This window comes from Eschrichtius robustus, chromosome 15, assembly GCF_028021215.1.
Source record: "Eschrichtius robustus isolate mEscRob2 chromosome 15, mEscRob2.pri, whole genome shotgun sequence".
Classification (NCBI taxonomy): Eukaryota; Metazoa; Chordata; class Mammalia; order Artiodactyla; family Eschrichtiidae; genus Eschrichtius; species Eschrichtius robustus.
This window is the reverse complement of record NC_090838.1, coordinates 81151386-81169596: the sequence shown is the minus strand read 5'-3', so window position 1 is coordinate 81169596 and position 18211 is coordinate 81151386. Positions and strand designations below refer to the sequence as shown.

The window sequence follows — 18211 nt, the reverse complement described above, 5'->3', positions numbered from 1 at the left end:
GGGTCCCACGCCACCGCCCTCGGCGTCCAGGTCCCCAGAAGTCAGGGCACCGCCCACCCTTCCAGCGTGACGCGGGCGCGGGGGCTCGGGAGTTGTAGTTCCCGGCTGGGCGCGAGCGCCAGGGCTGGGGCGGCGCGGACTCCACGTCCCGGCGGGCGGCGCGGCTCGGCCCGGGGCGCCGGGGGAGGGGCTGCTCGGCCCTTTAAACCATTCAGGGCAGCTCCGAGGGCCGCAGCCGGGGACGGCGCCACGCGGGGGCCGAGCAGACGCGGCGGCGGCGGCGGCGGCGGGGCGCTCCGGGGAGGTGCGTACTGGGCCCCTTCGTCCCCCGGACCTGCGGAGGCGCGGGTCCCCGGATCCCGGGGCCTCGCGGACCTTGGGCTCCGGGCGCCCACGCGGGCGGGAGCGGGCCGGGCTGAGTTTCCCGCGTGAACCCGCCCCTTCCCCGCGGCGCTGGTGGTCAGGTGGCTGCCTGCCCCCGGCCGCCTCTCCACCCAGCCCCGGATCCCCTCCCAGGCTTTCCTTGGCGTGGCCCCCTGGACTGTCCTGACTCCAGCCCCTCTCCCAGCCCGGGACCCTCAGGCCAGGGAGAGTGGCTCCCTTTCTGGATGTTAGGGCCCCGCGGCGTTTCTGAACATCTGGGTGGAACGCGGAGGCCCCCGGTGGATGCCGGAGGGTGTCCACGTTGCGGCGGCGGCTCAGCCCGAAGTGTGGGCGCTCAGAGCCGCAGCGGGAGCCCTGCCTCTGGTGTTGACCACCTTCCTCTCCCCCGCACCAGCTTTGGCCAGTCACTAGACCCTGGACTTTGACCTGTCTCTCTCCACCAGGCCCGGGCAGCTGATGGTTTTGGCGAAGTACCTTAAGGTAGCTGGGTCCACCCCCTCTTCCCCACCTACCTCTTGTCCTCCCCCCACACCACCACCACCACCCTGGCTCCCCTCCCTCATGACCGCCTGGATCCTCCTTCCTGTCAGCCTGTCAGCATTCTCCATCACTGGCCTATGGACTGTGTGAGTAAAGAGGGGGATGGGGGGAGGCAACTAGGGGACAAAGTGGACCCAGGCTGAGGAGGGACAGGACCCAACAGGAGCCTGATGGCACACACAAAGTCCCTTGTCCTGTTGCAGGCTCCAGGGTGGTACCCAGGGTCACTCTGGCTGTCTGCAAAGCCTGGCCTGGTGCCTGGGCACACAGCCCCTTGGGACAAGCTGGCACCACTGCTGTCCAGCAGGGTGGCCCTGACAGACACACTTCTAGCCAGGGCAACTTCCAGAGGTCCTCTAGCTTGGGACTAGGCTGTGGGTTCTAGAGTAGTGTCAAGCTGCAGGGCCACCCCAACTTGAGTCCCCGGAAAGGACAATGAGGCTGAATGGGGGCAGAATCAAAGGAAAAGAGTCAGTGGGAGAAAGCTGGGTGCACCATGGGGCGGGGTGACCGTTGTGCTCCCGCAGGTATGCCATGGCCGTGATGAACCACCACGTGTGCCCCGTGGAGAACTGGTATGGCGCACTCTGCAGACAGCCTCACTCTAAAGCTCCCTTCATCTCTGTTCCCTCTGGGGCCGGGGCTGCCTCGAGCCAGATGGAGACACTGGGCCTCACTGCTCTTCTCTGACATTGGCAGCGCCTGCCCCTCCCCAGGCATGGCTTCGTGCCCACCTACCTGCTTCCCACCGTCATTCGCCCCTTTGGCTTCTGTCCTAGGGAGGCCCTGGGAAGTGGGCTCTTCTGCCCCTGCCAAGGGAGGTCTGGGAGGGTGGTCTCCGAGAGGCCTGAGGCTACAGGCCAAGGGCCTGGGGGAACCCCTTTCCCCCAGGCTACTCTCTGTCCTGCCTGCCAGGTCCTACAACGAATCCTGCTCTCCTGACCCCACTGAGCAAGGGGGCCCCAAGACCTGCTGCACCCTGGACGATGTCCCCCTCATCAGGTAAGGCCTAGAAACCGCGCAGGTCACAGAGACCCAAGGCCCTGCTAGACTCCCAACTAAGCCCCCCCCAGCAAAGGCCTGTCCTTGGGTCTCAGGAATAATAATTCCACTAAGAGCACTTAATTACAATATTACTTACCAATTACTATGTACCGGACCCTGTGCTGAATGCTTTACATGCGTAGCGGCATTTAATTCTTCTAGCACTAAGGCAGCTGTTGTTTTCACCATTTTATAGGCAAGGAAAGTGAGACAGAGCTATGTCATCCATCCAGGTCTCTCAGCTAGTAAGTGGAGGCACCTGGATTTAAGTTCAAGCTCTCTGTTTGCCCAGCCCAAGTTCTGGCTTAAGGGAAGCCAGACCCCCTGCAGGCCTTGACAGTCTCAGGGCGTCCAAGAGCCTCGGGGTCTGCTGAGCAATCCTGGGCACCGCCTACCCCAGCACGCACACCAGCTCTGCCCTGGGGGGAGGTGCGGCCAGCCTAGGGCCAAATGTTTGTGAGGGGCACGGGCCCTTCTCATCATTCGGGCTTGCCTGCTAAGGAACAGGCACAGATAAGGCAAGGGAGAGCGGGCGGGCCAGAATGGGGCCTTCCGGTGCTCCTGCCCCCCCTCACTCTGTCCTCGCCCCCTCCTCTCAGCAAGTGCGGCACATACCCCCCAGAGAGCTGCCTCTTCAGCCTCATTGGCAACGTGGGTGCTTTCATGGGTGAGTTGTGCCCTCGGCCCGACCACCGCCCCGCTCAGTCCCGCCTGCCCTCACACCCGCTCCCCACAGAGGCCCAGGAAGCCCTGGCCTCGAGCCGCCTACTTCCCTTCCGTTCCTTGAAGGCCCAAGGCTGACTCGTACACAGCCACGCTGGTAGGGCACACCACCCGCCTGTCCGTGCCCTTCCTGCCCTCAGAGTATCTGGGGGAAGCTGGTGGGCTCGCTGGGCTGGGCTGGGCCAGGGCCAGAGCCAGCGCCACCTGTGCTCTCCTCCCCCAGTGGCCCTGATCTGCCTCCTGCGCTACGGGCAGCTCCTGGAGCAGAGCCGTCATTCCTGGGTCAACACCACAACGCTCATCACAGGCTGCACCAACGCTGCGGGCCTGGTGGTAGTGGGCAACTTCCAGGTGCGCCCGCCTGCCCACCTCTTGAACTTCCCCAAAGGGGGCCAGGCTTTCGGCAGGGGCCCTCAGTTTCCCGAGGGTGGACCCAGGCTGCGGGGTCTGCCCCTCAAGGTTGGGGGTGGGAAGAACAGGGCCCGGGAGGGGAAAAGCCCGGGAGGGAGGGACGGAGGGGGATGGAGGGTGGCTGCTTCACGGGTCAGCCCCTCTCTCCGGGCCCAGGTGGATCACGCTAAGTCTCTGCACTACGTCGGAACCGGCGTGGCCTTCACTGCCGGGCTGCTCTTTGTCTGCCTGCACTGTGCCCTCTCCTACCACGGGGCCACTGCCCCCCAGGACCTGGCTGTGGCCTACCTGCGGATCGTGCTGGCAGCCATCGCCTTTGTCTCTCTGATCCTCAGTATCCTTCCAGGACAGGGCGGCCAGGAGCTCCTCCTGTAGCCCAGGCCCTATCCCACCCAAGATGGGGATCCGCCCCCACCCAGGGTGGTCTTCTGCCCCCCTCTCCCCGAGAGGTGAGGCCTGGTCCTCTGCCCCAGCCTAGCCGCATATCCGGGAAGGCAGAAAGGGTGTCGCGAGGCTCCCGCCCATCCTACTGAACGTTTCCTTAGCCCCATCCCAGGCGGGGTCTTCTTCATCCACGAGAGCTCTCAGCTGCAGCACGGGGCAGCCCTGTGCGAGTGGGTGTTTGTCATCGACATCCTCGTCTTCTACGGCACCTTCAGCTATGAGTTCGGGGCAGTCTCCTCGGAGACGCTGGTGGCCGCACTGCAGCCTGCCCCCGGCCGGGCCTGCAAGTCGTCCGGAAGCAGCAGCACCTCCACACACCTCAACTGTGCCCCTGAGAGCGTCGCCATGATCTGAGGCCTGGGGAGGGTGGCTGGCCCGGCCTCCGCAGCTCCCCACCCCGTATCTCCTTTGCGTTTATTTTGTACCAAAAAACGATTTTGAGAAAGTATTCTGTTGGGACAGAGGCTTCCTCGCTCCTGGGGGAGTGGCCATCCCACACCCACCTGTGCCATACAGGAGTGGGCCCTGGCAGCTGCCCAAGCTGCGCACAGCCTGCTCCCCACACCACAGTGTTATTTTTATGTTTTAAAGGTCACGTATCCTCATTCACCCAGCCAGCCCTTCAGGTGCCTTCTACTCCCCCGGTGCCAAGGCCAGACCACTGGGGTTTCCTGCTGCAGGAATTGGGGGCTGGGAACAGCAAGAGGGACAGCAGTCTGGGGGCGGGGGTGAGCACTCCTTAGTCTGTGGGAAGGCCTACTTCTGGGCCCACTGAGCTGCACTGGGATTCTTCACTCTGTCCCTTTCTTTAGGGCAAATAACACAGCAGAACCACGTGGGTATTTTAGTACTTTTTTTTATATATATATCTATTAAAAGAATTCTAATTTGCATGTTTGTAGTCTGTTCTGGAGAGTCGGAGAGGGCCTGATCCTGGCTTTCCCTAGGCAAAGGATGGGAGAAAGCCTCTGCCCCCAGGGAGGGTCCTGAGCGCCCGCTGCTCTTTGAGAGCAGGACTGCCAAAAACAAAGGATGCCAAGCGCTATCCAAATACCCGGCAAGGGCTTGAAGGCCCTTTCTGGGCCTTTAAACAGTCTAAAGAGCCGACTCGATCATTTCACACTTCCTGTCCTGCTCAGAGTCTGGTTTGAAGTTTGATTCCACACTAAGGGATATGAGGAAGGGAGGATACAGAGAATAACTTGAAAATGTTTGTTAGAAGCAATCTTTGCAGTGAAGCTAAAGAAAGCCCCTGGGATTCTAAGGTTGACTAAAGATTGCAGGGGGAGGGAGAGAGATGGGCTAGTTTTTCTTTACCATTTTTAAGTAACTACTGGGTGCCAGACCCTGACGCATTTTGCTTTCCAACCACAGACACAGAGGCCCAAGCCCTGGCTGGTCCCTGAGGCCGGCAGGCTTGGCAGAGAGGGATACACAGCCTGGTACCTTCTACGGTTCAGGACCACCTTCCCCCATAGCAGTAGAGACCCACTAGAGGGTACAGAGCCCCTGCCCAGGCCTGTGAGCAATGGAGCGGCAAGATGGGTAAAGAAACTTTTAATGAGAATTCGAGGCAGAAGAGGAAGGTGTTGTGGAGGAGGGCTGGTGTGCCGTCCCAGCCACCTCATGTGTACATGGCTCCATGGAGGTTCTCGAGTCGGTGCTTCTGCTGCTGCTTGCGAGCCTGAAGAAAAGAGGGCACACTGGGCAGGGGCCGTACCCCGAGGCCTGTGGGTGAAGGGACAGAGCAGCCACCGTGGGGCTGGCTCACTGTTTTCAGGCCCTGGGCACCTGCGATGCCAAGCCTCTTGCCCCTCGCTAAAATCACTGGGAAGGCCGCCAGAGTCAGGGACCATGAGGCCTACTCAGGCCTGCTGAGGTGGGGAACGAGAGCGTCAAGGACGGACTCAGGGAGCCCCGTTACCACCCACTCCACTTACCCAGCCCCCTACCTTATCTCGTCTATACTCCTCATAAGCGTCATCATCAGTGGGCAGCTCGTGGCGGCACAGGGGGCAGGAATTTGTCTGGGAAAAGCAGTGCAGTGTACGAGCCCAGGTCTGGTCTTGATAAGCTAAAAACCGTCTCCAGCTCCCAAATCCCACCCCTACCCCTCTCCCGTCTCTGATCCCCCCAGTAGTCCATAAACAAAGCGGCTTGAGAACTGGGCCCAGGGCAGGGTGAGGGCTGGGAAAAAGGAAGCAGTACCTTGCTCAGCCAGGGCAGAATGCAGTTGGAGTGGAAGAGGTGATGGCAAGGCATCTCAATGGCAGTCTCCTCCTCCTCAAATTCCAAAAGACACACGGGGCACTTGAGCTCTTGAGGAGGGAGTGCTAATCAGGAGAGCTGCTATCGGCCCTACCTCCCAGCTCCCACTCCTGAAGGACACTTCTTGCCCCAACCTGGCCTGGAAAACTGAAGGGCCAGACCATAGTCTGGCTTCCAGAGGGGGTGGGTCTGGCAGACCTGACCCAAATCGTGGAAAGAATTAGTGTTCTCACCAGCCTGAGAGCCCCTGATGACTGTCCTGGGGAGGTTCTCAACTGCAGTCTTGGCAGCAGGTGGAGGCAGGTGGTGATCCCAATCTACTACCAACCCCAAGTCTTCGAAGTCCATGCTATTGAAAAGGGACCTGGGAAGAAGAATCCAAGGTTAGAACCAAAGAAAAATCATACTTTCGGGGCTTCCCTGGTGGTCCAGTGGTTAAGAATCCACCTGCCTATGCAGGGGACATGGGTTTGATCCCTGGTCCAGGAAGATCCCACATGCTGAAGGGGAACTAAGCCTGTGCACCACAACTACTGAGCCCGCGCTCTAGAGTCCATGAGCTGCAACTACTGAGCCTGTGCTCCACAACTACTGAAGCCCATGCGCTCTAGAGCCCGCGTGCCACAACTACTAAGCCTGCGTGCTGCAACTACTGAAGCCCTCGCACCTAGAGCCCATGCTCCGCAACAAGAGAAGCCATTGCAATGAGAAGCCCACACACCGCAACGAAGAGTAGCCCCCGCTCGCTGCAACTAGAGAAAGCCCGTGTGAAGCAACGAAGACCCAGCATAGCCAAAACACAAAAAACAAAAAAACCCATGCTTTCTCATTGCCCCCACAGTCCACTAAGCATTAACAGATAAATACTCTGCCCAGCTACTAGTACTAATAGCTACCCCTCAGTAGTGCTCACTACATAAAAAGCACAGTGGGAAATGGCTTACAGCTGCCATCAGACAACCCCAAGCACGCAGGCTGTTTATTCCCATTTTACACACGAGGCAACAGCTCAGAGAAGTTACCCAGGCCACGCAGGAATGACCTGGTAAAGCCAGATTCCAAGTGGCAGTGTGGCTTCCATGCTTGGAGTTCCTAACGAATATGCCTACTCACAGCCACAGGGCCCCTACCCCGCCCCCATGACCCGCCTACTCCAGTACCTCCTAGAGCCCACTGCCCTCCGGCCCCGACTCCCCCGACTCTCCAGCTCGTCTCTTCCAGAACCCCCTTGCCCGGGCCCCTCCAAGGACGATCCAAATTATCGACTTCCCCCGAATCTCACTGTGGAACTAACTCTCCTGATTATCCGTCCTCCTCTGAATCTACTGCCCCAGATAATCCGCCTTCTCCAGCCAGCTTCAGCCCAGAAACCTGCTGCGTGAGCCCTACCTCCCAGCCCCGCGCACCCACCTTGCGAGCTCCAGCAGCATGTTGGTTCGGGCATCCTGCTCGGGGTGCAACGGCTCGCAGTCGTGTTCATCGAAATAAGACGCCATGGCAGCGGGCCTGACACAGCCCTCAGACCCCGCTGGACCTCAGCCTCACGGTGCTGGCCAATAAACTGGCGAGTTGAGGGAGGGTGACCAATCATAGCATCCGAAAGGCGGGCACAGTGGCTCTTTCGCCTCAGGGAAAGCGGAAGTATTGATTTTATCACCTTTCATTGGCTCGATTAAGTCAGGTGACCAAAGGCTGACGCCAATGGCAGGGGCCGGGGCTGGTCAGAAAACTTTCGATTTGCAGTCCCGGCCTAGGGTAGGTTCATGGGAGTGACGTGTGGATCGCGTCCCTAGAGCCCTGAAAAACCAAGGGTCTGGGCTGTAGGGGTTCTCCATCCGCTCTGCGGCTCAAGAGAGTCTCGGCAGGACAGATGTCAGAGGTCTCTCAGAGAGAGAGAGGGAGGCCCTGGCCCAGGGATCATGGTTCTGCGAGCCTAGGGAGGCCTGGTGTCAGGGTGCTTCCCGCTGCTCTGTCGCGGCCTCGCCGGGCACTTCTGCACGTTAGTTTGTTCAGGACTTGGCGCGTCACTCCTCCACGACTCCCGCAAAACAAACAAAAATTTCCTGCTCATTTCTTCTGTGTTAGGCACAATAATAAAGGCTGGGGCAGCCTCCCCAACCGAGAGGAAGACGATCCCTGCAGGGGAATCTGGGGCCTTACCAGCTCATGGAACTATGTGTGTGACCTTTAGCCCATTGCTCAACTTCTCCCCTAGCTTCTGTAAAACCAGTGGCTTGAATTAAATAAGTGGTTTGCATCCCCGGCTACCCATGAATCTCCTGGAGAGAGAAGAAGAGGAGGGGTTGCAGCTTTAGGGAAAAAAACAAAAAAACCGTGTCTGATACTTAGCCTCAAAGATTCTGATTTAACTGATCTAGGCCTGGGAGTGGTACTTTTTAAATAAGTTCTACCGGTGATTCTGATGTGAGGCAAGGTTGAGAACTAAATGATTTGGATGATAGCTAGCATTTAGTTGGCATCTAGAACCATTACATTGAGAGATATTGTACATAGGGTGTAAATACTCTTCACAATCATCCTGGGAACTAGTATCATTATCCCCTGTTACATATGTAAAACCCAAGTCCACATTCACAGGGCCTCTTAGTGGTGTTGCACACCTAAGTGCAGCACCGGGTGCTTGCCTCCATCTTCCCCAGGAAAGGCAGATGGTGGTGAGCCTAGCAAAAGTAACACGCTCTGTGCGGGTACAGCTCCACACAACTCGATGGTTTGTTCTTGTTTCTCCGTCAGTAGCCCTCACTCCACCTAACAAGGAACTGTTTCTGTTGCACACTTGACCCTGAATTCCCCTTCCCACCCACTTTGATATGCAGTTAAGGAGTTCAGGCAGCGGCTGCCCTGTTTCCCAGGTCTTGGTCGGGCCTTTCCTTCTTCCCCAGCCTTTACCCAACCATCTTACTTGGTGCCCTGAAGGCACTGCCTCCCTGGCCCTTTGAAAAGCCCCAATTCTTTCCCACAGGGCAAACTTTGTGACTCTGTATTACAGCACCATAGAAGGAAGCCCTTTCCCTTTCCTGCCACCTACCCCACCTGTGATCTGGCGTAAAGCTTGAGGGAGAAATTGGAGCAGAGGTGCTCAAGGGGAGAAGTCTCTCTGAAGGTGAGAACCTTGTGATGTAAAGATCTTGGAAGTGCTTTCCTCTTTGTCATCCTATCTGGAGTCCCATGGGTCCTCTGAACATCCCAAGACTCAGAAAAATAACAGATTTCGTTCTCAGGGAAACAGACTTGGAGGGCACTGGTTGAAGGGTCTGGTTTGGGGGCTGTTGTGTCTTTACACCTGCACCCCAGAAGGATCTGTCTGTAGGGCTGGATCAAGTTGAGAAGGGAGAAGGGCCACCTCCCAAGGCTGGAGTCCTTTGGGACTTTTTTCTGTTTTCTGAAGACCTTCAAACACACACATACACACATACGCCAGTTTTTAACCAAACAGCAGCTTTTAACCCAACAGCAGCTTTTACTAAGCTCCAGGTGGGGCTGCCCTGGCATGGCCAGCGCAGCAGGTTGCCCTCAAGGGCCAGTCTCTGGTGTGATAGGAAGTAACGAAGGTGCACAAATTGGTGCTGCCCTTCCACGCTCACTGGGGTGGCTCAGAAGGGAGCAAACTCCAGGGTTCTCTGAAGACCAGAACCGACCAGTGTGGCTATTCGGCCTCTTTTCCAGGCCCAGCTGTGTCATTCCCCAGGCCCTGAGGCAGCGCCTGCATCCTGGGCCTGTGGGGCACTGCTGCCCTTGCTGCTTTGTGGGAGAAACATGGCCAGCAACACAATCAGGAGGATGAGCAGACCACCACCTACTACCAGCCCCAAGTAGATCCGGCAACGGACATTCTCCCAGCGCTTCTTCTGGGCCAGAGTCTTGGTTGTCTTGCTGAAGGCGGAGCTCTGTGGACACCCCCAGACACAGGGTAGGAGTTAGTGGTTTCCCCAGAGCCCTGGACCAGCTCCTTCCAACCCAGCCCCGGCAAGGCCTAGTCTCCTCCCGCAGCCTCCCCAACCTGTCAGCTCCCTTTCTCTACGCAGCCTGCCCTGGGACCCTCCCAGCCTGACTCCTGGTCTCCCACACTGGTGTAGCCCTTGACTCACAGCCCTACAGGCTCACCCCCAGTTAACAATGCCAGTCTTCAACCTGTAGGAAGATCCACAGCTTCAAACCAAGGCCTTCGTACTTCATGAGACCTCCCCAACCACTGCATAGCTAAGCTAGGGATGCTTCAAGAAACCCACAGTCCCCACACCGGCCCTTGGGTGAGCCTCAGGCCCCACCAACGGCCGGGAGACCCTGAGCACAGCCTGAGAGCTCCCTCTGAGGGCCCCTCCTAGCCTCTCCCTCCCCCTCCCTGCTTCTCCAGGCCTCACACCATGTCCAGGAGTTGGTCTGAACGCTGTTCCAGCTCCGCCAGCTTCCCGTCGCGCTCCAGGACCTTGTCGAAGTTGTTGAGCATGATTTCTGTCACCTCATCCGCCTGCCGCTGGCACCGCTCCAACTCTTTCCCTGCCTGGACACCAAGCCCAAGGTCAGGGCTACACGAGGCCCCCACCTGACCCTCATCTGGTCCTGAGACCTAGAGGCCTCCTTGCCCCACTGCACAAGCGCACGCGTGTGTGTGTCTGCGCGCGCATGCACGTGTATGAGTAAGGGGAACAGTGCCTTTCATGCAAGGGTCTGATATGTGCGGAGGGAAGGGCTGGCCTCTTGGGTGTGTACGGCTCACCTTTGGCTCCTCCCTTTGCCCATCAAGGCAGGTCCTAGGTCGGCCTTGACTTCCAGCATCTCAGCTTCCTCTAAGATACCTGAGGATGGGACCTTCCCAGGACCCACCCTCCCACAAAGCAGACACTTGGCTCACCTGCTCCAGGATGGCCTCAACCTATTGTGCACCTACCCTGTGGCTTCCCACTGGCCTAAGGAGGCAGCAAAGAACACAGAACCAAGCTGCTTGGCCAGAGCCAGACAGGGAGGAGATCCAGCCCACTGAGCTAGAGGGATAATTTTGGACCACCACACGTTATAGCCTCTGCCTAACCCCACAGACACACACACACACACACACACACACACACACAAACTGAGATCAGATCTCGCTCCCCTCCCTCCTCCAGCCTCTGACTGGTCAGGCCAGTTCTGCCTCCTGGCCTGACCCTGCTCCCACATCAATGCTCAAAGTCGATTCGCTGTATGCCTGGGAGCCTCGGCCTTTCTGGCCTCTGGCCTCCAGCTTTCCAGCTAGCCAGGATCTTCACTGGGATCCAACTCACACAGGAGAGACCAGCTCTTGGATTTCCCAGCCTGGGCAGCAGCCTCACCTGACAAAAGAACCCAGCTCATTTCAGAGGACTGGGAAGGGAGATGCAGGGTCCAAGCTGGGGGAGAGGCCAGGAAGAGGAAGAACACAGGGATCACAAGCAAGAAAGAAACTGGGCTTTGGATACATGCAACTGGGAGAGACCCGGGGCAGGAGGCCCTGGTGAGAGCTGGAGGTCCAGGGACATGTCGGGAGACGAATCCCAGCGGATTAACAAACCACAGGAACTCCCTCCCCCAGCCCTGTCCCCCAGAGCCCAACCCTGTTCTCATCTCCTCCTCACAGAGCATGGGCCAAGCTCCCTTTCCTGCCAGACTATATTGCCCATTGTCTGCAGCAGACATTTTGGCACTTGACTGAATTCCACTTAAAACCAGAGAAAGGGAAGGGATCTGGTGGTCACAGAGGGCCACCTCCTACTCAGCCAAGAATCCCCGTTCAGGATCCCTGCAGCTGCCTTGCATGTAACCTCCAAGCATTCCCAGTATATGAATCCTATCTCCCCAACTGGACCATAAGCTCCCAGGGGGAGGGCAGGGGCCAGTGCCCTGCCTTTGTCTGCCACCAGCCTGGAGGCCCAGGAGGCCACCACAATGCCGACCATCCGCAAGGACTCAATGAGTGAGCCAATCGCATTATAACTTATCCAAATGCAGCTGTCATTCTCAAGTTTGTTATCCCAGTGTGTTTATCTAGCCCAGCTGGAGTTTCAAGGGGCAGGCATCTGAAACCCAAGTAGGTCAATATTTACTCATGAGCTAGAAAAGCAACCCATTTCGAGAGGGGGCCGGCAAACCACGACAGAGCGGTACACTCGTGGGCTGGGGGAAGCAGTAGCTGGGGAACAAGGAAGCATTATGAAGAAAGCAGGGAATTTGTACTCATCTCTTGAGTTTTCCTGAGTCAACCACCATCACCACTATTATTATGACTAAATTATTCAACAAGTCTCCATTACTTGGAGTCTCTCACATTCAAATAGTCCAAGGCAAAAACCTGGGAATGGACCAAGATTCAAAAATGAGAATCACTGCTAGAGATTGGTGGGATGTTACATATCATTTTTTCTAATCTAAATGCTACAGCTGTTGTTATCTTATTCTCCAACATGGGGTGATGTTGGGTCACATTCTTCAGGAGAGCTGGCTGTGCCTCCCACTGCAAGCTGTAGCCTCCTTCCCCCACTGCGAAGCCAGGCCTGTCCGGAGCCCAGATGGGCCCAGGCCTAAAAGAACACATTCGCACCAGGGAACACAGAGGGCTGAGGCTCAAGTCTCTAGCCCTCCTTGGCCCTCCTCAACCAGAGGAAAAAGGACACTGTATGCACAGGTCTCTGCTGGCACGGTGATTCAAATAAAGAACTGCCGGGTGTGGAAGGAGGTAAAAGACCGGAGGGCGGCCACGCTGCATCCTGCCACATAGAACTCAACATAGTGCCTGGCACACCGTGAACGCGTGGAAAATATTTTCTGAATGAGTTGGGCCGGTTCTTGAAAAGATCGCTATAGGCTGGGGGAAAGAGGTGTGTATGATACAGTTAGAGAAGAGTAATGAGTTTACCCCATGACATACAAATAGCGAGTGTTGAGCCGCCCACAGACAGGTGATTCCTGAGAACCGAGATGGACGGGGCGGGGGGAGGGGGAGGCGGTGGCGGCATGTGGTGGAGACCACTGCCACAGGCAAACAGAGACACACTCTGGACAGTGACGGATCTGGCAGAGGGTAAAAGTCAAGAAGAGGAAGCTCCCGTGGAGGGAGGGATGGATCAAGAGTTTGTGTAGGTTTCTGAGCCTGGAGGGGCTTCAGGAGACTTTCTCTGTTGGTGGTAGACTGGCATGAACGAAAGTGAGATAACTCAGGCCAGAGGACACCAGAAGGCATGTAGAAATGCTATCAGCAAGGGTATGTGAAGAGGTCCCCAGGCTGGGGGGCCGGGAGGAACGGAGGGCAAGAGAGGAAGGGTGGGTGAGAAGCACTTCCGAGCTTGGGTAGGGGCAGCATTTTTGGCAGACGGAGGGTGGTAGTTACACGGGAAATTGACAGACTGTTACCCGGTGTGCAGAATATCCCTCCTTCAATTCTCAAATCTCTCCTCGGGTTTTTCCAGGCCAAATACAGCTGGTTCCCCTGAAAAGAAAGCTCTCAAAAACCTCCCTGTCCAAACTCTCCTGTCTCCCCTCTTTCCTGATTAGTGCCTACGAAACCCTATCCCAGCTGTCACTGTTGTCATCTTCAGAGGGACCCGGGCAGCGACCTGGTGTATCACCTCCTTCCTGGGTCAGCGCTCGCCTGAGCTCAGAGCCTAAGAGCCGGGCTCTGCATTACAGCCCTGGGTTCCTTCAAATCCTGCCTCTGCCACTCACCAGCTGAGTGACTAAAGACTGGGGATATGACCTTTCTGACCCCTCCGCTTCCTCATCTATAAAGTGGTGACAATAATATCTCCCATAACATTAGCTAAGGCATGTGGCATGTTATAAATAAAGTGCTTAGCACAAGTCCTGACACATACTAAAATGCTCAATAAATAATAGCTATTATTGCGGCAGCCCAAGTTTCCCTAGGTTTTTTTTTAGCTGTCAGATCCCAGGAACCACACCTGTGGTCAATAAAACCTCTTAAATATTTTTACGAAATACACAGCCAAGCAAGCTCTTCCCTGTTGCCACCTTGTGCACTTAATCGTTTCTAACCTAAATATAAAACTTGACATGGGCCTTTGATAACCTATATCTATTTTATTTCCATCAGGCGCTGCAGGCTGTTGAGAAGGTTTTACCTCTTGACAGTAATAATAGCTCCCACTCAATGGGCACATACTCTGAGCTGAGAACTGTGCTGCTAGCTCTTTGTTGACTTTATCTCATTTAAGCCTCACTACAATCCACTGAGGAAAGTACTCTCATCCCAGTTTTATAAGAAACTGAGGCTCGGAGGGGTTAAATCATCCATCCAAGGTCACAGAGCCAGTGAGTAGAAGATCTGGGAGTTGAACAAACTTAGTCTCCAAGGATCACATTCTTAACCCCTGTGTTAAACTGGATGCGGGTAAAGGGAGGTCAAATGCTTTAGCTGGCTGGCTAAGGACTCACCAAGTTTGATGCTGCCAACTCAACTTGTGTGCATATGAGGGAGGCCTGTGGCTCGAAACCCAAATTCTTTGCACAGAGCATGAGTGAGGACCATCTACAAGATGAATGAATTCATTACCCATTCAACTTCTATCTTTCCCATCACTATTTTGTTCCTACTCTATCCCCTATACAAGTCACCATGACTGGCACAAAGGAAATGCCCAAGAAACACTTGTTAACTGAATGAATCAGAAAAGAGGAGAAAAGAAGGGAAAGCAAGAAGGACCAGGTAGGGAAGGCGGATGGGAAGAAGGAAGGGAAAGTGCTAGGGGTGGACAAAGGGGCAGCAATAAGAGAAAAAACAGAGGGAAGGGGCTAGGAGATAGTTGGGAGAGAGAGATCAATCCCCAGGCTCAGATCCACTATTTGCCTCAGATGAACCTGTGAGAGTCCCAGAGTTTCCCAGCACCCCCCAGTAAATTATCACAGCCTCAGCCTTCATTTCAAGAGTTTCCTCTTCTCACCAAGTGCTAAGGGCCAGCCACAAGCCCAACCTAACCCTGCCTGATTCCTTGCTCTGCTCGCTGGGAAGTGGGCTCTGGGCTCCGTCCCATTCCCTGGGCCTCCCTCAGTTTCCTGGCCTGGCCTTAGAGCTCAGTGCTACCTTCCTGCCCCGCTTCCTCTTCCTGCCTCCAGTTCCCTGGAGATGAGGCCATCCAGGCATCTCGACCCCCAGCCAGGCCACATCCACATCCATCACACCTCTGCTGGCTTCTCCATGGCGGAATCTTTTTTTTTTTTTTGGCAGTATCTTTTTTTTTTTTTTCTCTCTTTTTGGCCGTGCCATGTGGGATCTTAGTTCCCTGACCAAGGATCGAACCTGTGCCCCCTGCATTGGCAGGGCAGAGTTTTAACCACTGGATCCCCAGGAAAGTCCCTCCATGGCAGAATCTTAAAGCACCAAGCCTGCTTCCTGCCGGGCACAACTTCCCAGGAGTTCCAGGGGAGAGGAGAAGCGACTGGCACCAACTGCTCCTGACACCTTTGCCTTGGAAATGACAAGTGGGGACAGAGGCCAGAGTCTACAGCAGGAGTGGGGGATGACTCAACTCAAGAATGTGTCCCTAGGTACGGGTTAGAAGGCAGTCAGGCTATGCCACACTGATAACTTCAGTGGAACTTTTATAGCAAACATCTTTCTTTCTCTGTCCCCAGGGGAAGGAGTTTGCCCTCCAACACCCTGCCACAGGGCTGGCCTCTACCACCCCATCGGCTCAGGTTTCCAACCCCTGGGCCAGACTTGGCTCCTCACAGCTCCAGGAAGGGCTGAAGAGGTCACCATATTACCCACCACTTCTCAGGAGCAGGTTTTGAGGGCCAGGCAGGTCTCTGCCATTGTATCTCCTCTAACCTCCTAAGGACCCAGCAAGGCGGGTATCGCTGACCCCACTTCACGATGCGGAAAAAGAGGCTCAGGGAAGCTAAGTGACTTGCCCGGGGTCACAGAGCGGGTAAGTGGCCACCACCAGGATCTCAGCCCGGAGTCTGACTCCGAAGCCGGTGCTCGTAACCGCTTGGCCCCGGCAAGTGGGAAGCCGGAGTCCCGCTCACTCGGCGCGGGGCAGCCGGGACCCTCGCACAGCCGCCCTTTCCCTCCCGCGATGCGCGCGGCGAGCCGAGGGTCCGGCCCCGGTCCTGCTCCCGGGCGCCGTTCCGAAGGACGCCCCCGCCCTTGGACTTCGGACTCCCGCCTCGCACCTCCCCCCACCCACGCTCGCCCTCTGCCCCCGGCCCCGGGCCCTCACCATCGCCGCCGCCGCAGCCTCGCCGCTCCGGTTCCTCTGCCCGAGCGGCCGCAGTGCCAGGGAGCTGGGAGGAAGCGGAGGGCGGGGCGGGGCCTGCCTGGCGGGGGCGGGGGGCGCGCCTTCTGGGAGCGGCGACCGAAACCAAGTCAAATCAGTCAAATCGGAAGCGGCCGGCGATGGCTCCCGGGATCCCGGTTCGGCACCTCTCCCCGGGCCGCCGGCGCCCGGCTCGGGATGACTGCCCAGCCTGGTGAAGTGGGCCCTCCGCCCAATCAGCCTGGTGCCTGGTCTACAGCTCGGGACCCCAGTCTATGAAATGGTCCCAGTGGAGTGGGCTCTGGAACGGGCTCAGGGAGTCCTCTCTGGAACTGCATCCAAGCTCAGGTAGACCGGGTTGATCTGGGGAGGAATCATTTATTCATTCAACAAGCACCTGTAGGAGCGCCATTGTCCTGCACTGTGCTAGGCGCAGGAAACGCAGTGAACAGCTGGACAGGGTCTTTGCCACCTGGGTGAGTGCAACTCACCCATAATCAAAAACCGACCACACCAAAGTTCTGAAACTAAATAAAGTTTATTCACAATAAATATCATGAGTGCACTACCTGCCACTGGAGGGTACATTTTAAAACGGTCAATTGTACGTTTTGCGAATTTTACCTCAATTAAAAGAGAAAACAGATCCCCGTGGAGAAGGTGCTAGCTCTAGCTTTTTCTTTCTTTCCCCTTCACCACGTGGGCAAGTGCAGCCCTGTCCTGATATGACCCCCTACCTCAGCTGGAGGATTAGGGAGGCTGGTGTGTCTAACCTTCTGTCCAGAGCCTCCCTGAGCTGAATCTATCCATCCTCAGCCTGCCCTTTCACTGCTACAGAGAAGCCACCAGCCACCTGTTCTCTATCCCACCCCATACCATCCCAACACCTCAAAGGTGGCCCCTCTGGGGGAAGGGGGTTGGGGGCTTCCCTCTCCCACGCTGAGCCCCATGTGAGCACAGACCCCACCCCCAGCCTGGACAGACTAGGTCCCAATCACCCCAGTTGCTTGGACCTCGAGTCTAGGAGTGGACTGAGAAGAGAGAGGATGGACAGGATCCTGACAAAGTCTGCCCCCAGGGTCTCTTCTGTGCTTTCCTCCCTTCCGAGTTTTCAGGGCATGGTTCTATTTTTTTTTTTTTTTTTGGCTGCGCTGCGCGGCATGTGGGATCCTAATTCCCCAACCAGGGATCAAACCCACGTCCCCTGCATTGGAAGTGTGGAGTCTTAACCACTGGACCACCAGGGAAGTCCCCGGAGCATGATTCTAGAACCTGACTTGCCAGTACTAGTCCCCAGTCCTGTTTCCCAACCCCGCCCCTTCCAGACTCCCTCCCCAAATCAGGTTCTTTTCAATTCTGGAAAGCCTATGGGGGAAATAGGGACAGAGATGACGTGAACCCTTCCCCCAAACCAAGGCACACTGGGCACTGGAAAGATTGACAATGATGGTGGAACCTGGTGGAGAGGAGGGAGGCTCAAAGACAGAGAGGTCCATTGTCCATGGAGGGGAAGGAAGGCCATAGGCCCTGTCCTGTGACACTGACTGTGCCCAGCCACGAGATACAGGTGAGAGATGCTCACCCCCTCAGGACAGCTGAGACCCAGAGGCCCTGCTAAGTTCCAGAAGGACAGGGGCAGACAAAAGACAAATAGAACTCGCAGAACCACAAGGGAAGGAAAAGCAGTTCAGTTCCTCTAACCCCCTCACTCTAAGACTACAACAGGGCCACCAAAGAGAAACGGCAATGATGGGAGGGGTGGGAGGCCCTGAACCAGATTCCTAAATGCTCTGCCCAGGTAGGCTTCATGTCTCGGCTAACACTTCCAGCAGAAAACTAATAAAGGAAATGGCAAGACCCAGAGGGGATACTTGAGAGTCTTACATACTACCCTAAAATGCTGGGAAGGTTTTGAATTTTCCATACACCAAGAGCTCCAGGAAATTCCTGTTCTCGAGACCGGTGACAATGATGGAGCAAGGGGAGATAAAGACAGAGAGTTTCCATCTTTTTTCTCCAAACATATGCTCTCCACCCCTCCAACAGCTTGGGCCTCCAATGGGAGGCTCTCTGCCAGAGGGCATCCTTGGGGAGAAAAGAAATGGAAGGGCCAAAGGCAAAATGGAAAGGGAGAAAGTACCTCACATGCA

The 18211-nt window shown here is 56.4% G+C and overlaps 3 protein-coding genes across 5 annotated transcripts; 1 reads left to right on the top strand and 2 right to left on the bottom strand.

The window, feature by feature from the left end:
- Nucleotides 1–176: 176 nt before the first annotated feature.
- On the top strand, nucleotides 177–4439 carry TMEM150A (transmembrane protein 150A). 2 transcript variants are annotated; one of them, XM_068564730.1, is made up of 8 exons: nucleotides 177–304; nucleotides 828–1010; nucleotides 1452–1499; nucleotides 1840–1926; nucleotides 2568–2635; nucleotides 2915–3042; nucleotides 3259–3436; nucleotides 3659–4439. In XM_068564730.1, the coding sequence occupies exons 2-8, from the start codon at nucleotides 841–843 to the stop codon at nucleotides 3898–3900; spliced, it is 921 nt and encodes a 306-aa protein (XP_068420831.1). In that variant the 5' UTR covers nucleotides 177–304; nucleotides 828–840; the 3' UTR covers nucleotides 3901–4439. The 2 variants fall into 2 exon arrangements, with proteins under 2 accessions (XP_068420831.1, XP_068420830.1); XM_068564729.1 differs by lacking the exons at nucleotides 177–304; nucleotides 828–1010; nucleotides 1452–1499 and having other exon boundaries at nucleotides 1502–1926.
- Nucleotides 4440–5088: 649 nt separating this feature from the next.
- On the bottom strand, nucleotides 5089–7378 carry RNF181 (ring finger protein 181). 2 transcript variants are annotated; one of them, XM_068564731.1, is made up of 5 exons: nucleotides 7225–7378; nucleotides 6048–6178; nucleotides 5755–5864; nucleotides 5499–5573; nucleotides 5089–5230 (listed from the first exon to the last, which is right to left on the bottom strand). In XM_068564731.1, exons 1-5 carry the CDS (start codon nucleotides 7308–7310, stop codon nucleotides 5171–5173), a joined length of 462 nt encoding a protein of 153 aa, XP_068420832.1. In that variant the 5' UTR covers nucleotides 7311–7378; the 3' UTR covers nucleotides 5089–5170. The 2 variants fall into 2 exon arrangements, with proteins under 2 accessions (XP_068420832.1, XP_068420833.1); XM_068564732.1 differs by lacking the exon at nucleotides 5499–5573.
- Nucleotides 7379–9256: 1878 nt separating this feature from the next.
- On the bottom strand, nucleotides 9257–16095 carry VAMP5 (vesicle associated membrane protein 5). The gene is made up of 3 exons (XM_068564548.1): nucleotides 16026–16095; nucleotides 10199–10336; nucleotides 9257–9722 (listed from the first exon to the last, which is right to left on the bottom strand). Exons 1-3 carry the CDS (start codon nucleotides 16026–16028, stop codon nucleotides 9513–9515), a joined length of 351 nt encoding a protein of 116 aa, XP_068420649.1. The 5' UTR covers nucleotides 16029–16095; the 3' UTR covers nucleotides 9257–9512.
- Between the last annotated feature and the right edge of the window lie 2116 nt (nucleotides 16096–18211).